Genomic DNA, 2,500 nt, shown 5'->3' with positions numbered 1-2,500 from the left:
CACTTACACAAACCATCCACTCCACTAACACACCTCTTACACTAACCATCTACTCCACTAACACACCTCTTACACAAACCATCCACTCCACTAACACACCTCTTACACAAACCATCCACTCCACTAACACACCTCTTACACAAACCATCCACTAACACACCTCTTACACAAACCATCCACTCCACTAACACACCACTTACACAAACCATCCACTCAACTAACACACCACTTACACAAACCATCCACTCCACTAACACACCTCTTACACAAACCATCCACTAACACACCTCTTACACAAACCATCCACTCCACTAACACACCACTTACACAAACCATCCACTCACTAACACACCACTTACACAAACCATCCACACCACTAACACAGCTCTTACACAAACCATCTACTCCACTAACACACCACTTACACAAACCATCCACTCCACTAACACACCACTTACACAAACCATCCACACCACTAACACACCACTTACACAAACCATCCACTCCACTAACACACCTCTCACACAAACCATCCACTCCACTAACACACCTCTTACACAAACCATCCACTAACACACCTCTTACACAAACCATCCACTCCACTAACACACCACTTACACAAACCATCTACTCACTAACACACCACTTACACAAACCATCTACTCCACTAACACACCTCTTACACAAACCATCCACTCCACTAACACACCTCTTACACAAACCATCCACTCCACTAACACACCACTTACACAAACCATCTACTCACTAACACACCACTTACACAAACCATCTACTCACTAACACACCACTTACACAAACCATCTACTCCACTAACACACCACTTACACAAACCATCCACTCCACTAACACACCTCTTACACAAACCATCCACTCCACTAACACACCTCTTACACAAACCATCCACTCCACTAACACACCTCTTACACAAACCATCCACTCCACTAACACACCACTTACACAAACCATCCACTCAACTAACACACCACTTACACAAACCATCCACTCCACTAACACACCTCTTACACTAACCATCTACTCCACTAACACACCTCTTACACAAACCATCCACTCCACTAACACACCTCTTACACAAACCATCCACTCCACTAACACACCACTTACACAAACCATCCACTCAACTAACACACCACTTACACAAACCATCCACTCCACTAACACACCTCTTACACTAACCATCTACTCCACTAACACACCTCTTACACAAACCATCCACTCCACTAACACACCTCTTACACAAACCATCCACTCCACTAACACACCTCTTACACAAACCATCCACTAACACACCTCTTACACAAACCATCCACTCCACTAACACACCACTTACACAAACCATCCACTAACACACCACTTACACAAACCATCCACTCCACTAACACACCTCTTACACAAACCATCCACTCCACTAACACACCACTTACACAAACCATCCACTCCACTAACACACCTCTTACACAAACCATCCACTCCACTAACACACCTCACTTCACTGACATAACATGATGAGTGCTAATAAAAGTGGCATATTATGTTTTTAAAGTAATAATCGAAAAGAAATAATCTGTACCATGAGAACTAAAACTGGCAGAAATGAACAAAGCTCTGCATAAGTATATATTGTAAACTACGATTGTAAGTCGCTTTGGTGAAAAGCGTCTGCCAAATAACTAAATTGTAAATTGTAAACTAACGATATAACTAGTGCTAAAATAAACAATTACTCATTCCATTTATGTTACATTACATTACACCTTTGTGTGTGTGTGTGTGTGTGTGTGTGGTGTGTGTGTGGTGTGTGTGTGTGTGTGTGTGTGTGTGTGTGTGTGTGTGTGTGTGTGTGTAGGTTACCTGAAACTCTGGCAGCTCCAGAAGCCTCAGCTGGAAAACTATGACATCATTCTAATCGATGAGGCTCAGGACTGCACTCCTGGTAGAGAATCTATGCATTCACTCTAAATGATTCAGACTGACTGATCCACTCTGAATGATTCACACAGACTGATGGCTCCGAGATGATCTGGCTGACTGAACAGTTTTTGGTTGACTGAACAATGATTTGGCTGACTGATTCTCTTAAGTCATTTCTCTTTGAGAATGTGACTATATTTGTGATTGATGTGATTATGATAGTGACGGAATGATTACATTCATTATTCTAGTTATATATTCATTGCTTCGTGTGTGTGTGTGTCTGTGTGTGTGTCTGTGTGTGCACGCACGTGTGTGTGTGTGTGTGTGTGTGTGGTATGTGTGTGTCTCTGTGTGTCTATGTGTGGTGTGTGTGTGTGTGGTGGGTGTCTGTGTGTGTGTGTGTCTCTGTGTGTGTGTGTGTGTGTGTGTGTGGTGTGTGTGTTAGCTATCATGGATATTATACTATCTCAGAGATGTGGGAAGATCTTGGTGGGAGATCCTCATCAGCAGATTTATACTTTCAGAGGAGCCGTGAACGCTCTCTACA

The 2,500-nt window shown here is 42.8% G+C and overlaps 1 protein-coding gene across 1 annotated transcript in view; it reads left to right on the top strand.

Moving 5' to 3' along the window:
• The window catches only part of LOC115808732 (F-box DNA helicase 1-like), a 17,647-nt gene that overhangs the window by 8,997 nt on the left and 6,150 nt on the right, over positions 1-2,500 (top strand). Inside the window, exons 10-11 of the mRNA XM_030770192.1 lie at positions 1,886-1,972; positions 2,399-2,500. The exon at positions 2,399-2,500 is cut by the window's right edge and continues 35 nt beyond it. Of these exons, the coding sequence (XP_030626052.1) occupies positions 1,886-1,972; positions 2,399-2,500 (189 nt within the window). The remainder of the gene's footprint in view (positions 1-1,885; positions 1,973-2,398) is intronic.

The sequence above is a fragment of the Chanos chanos genome, chromosome 3, assembly GCF_902362185.1.
Source record: "Chanos chanos chromosome 3, fChaCha1.1, whole genome shotgun sequence".
NCBI lineage: Eukaryota > Metazoa > Chordata > Actinopteri > Gonorynchiformes > Chanidae > Chanos > Chanos chanos.
This window is presented reverse-complemented; position numbering and strand designations above follow the sequence as displayed.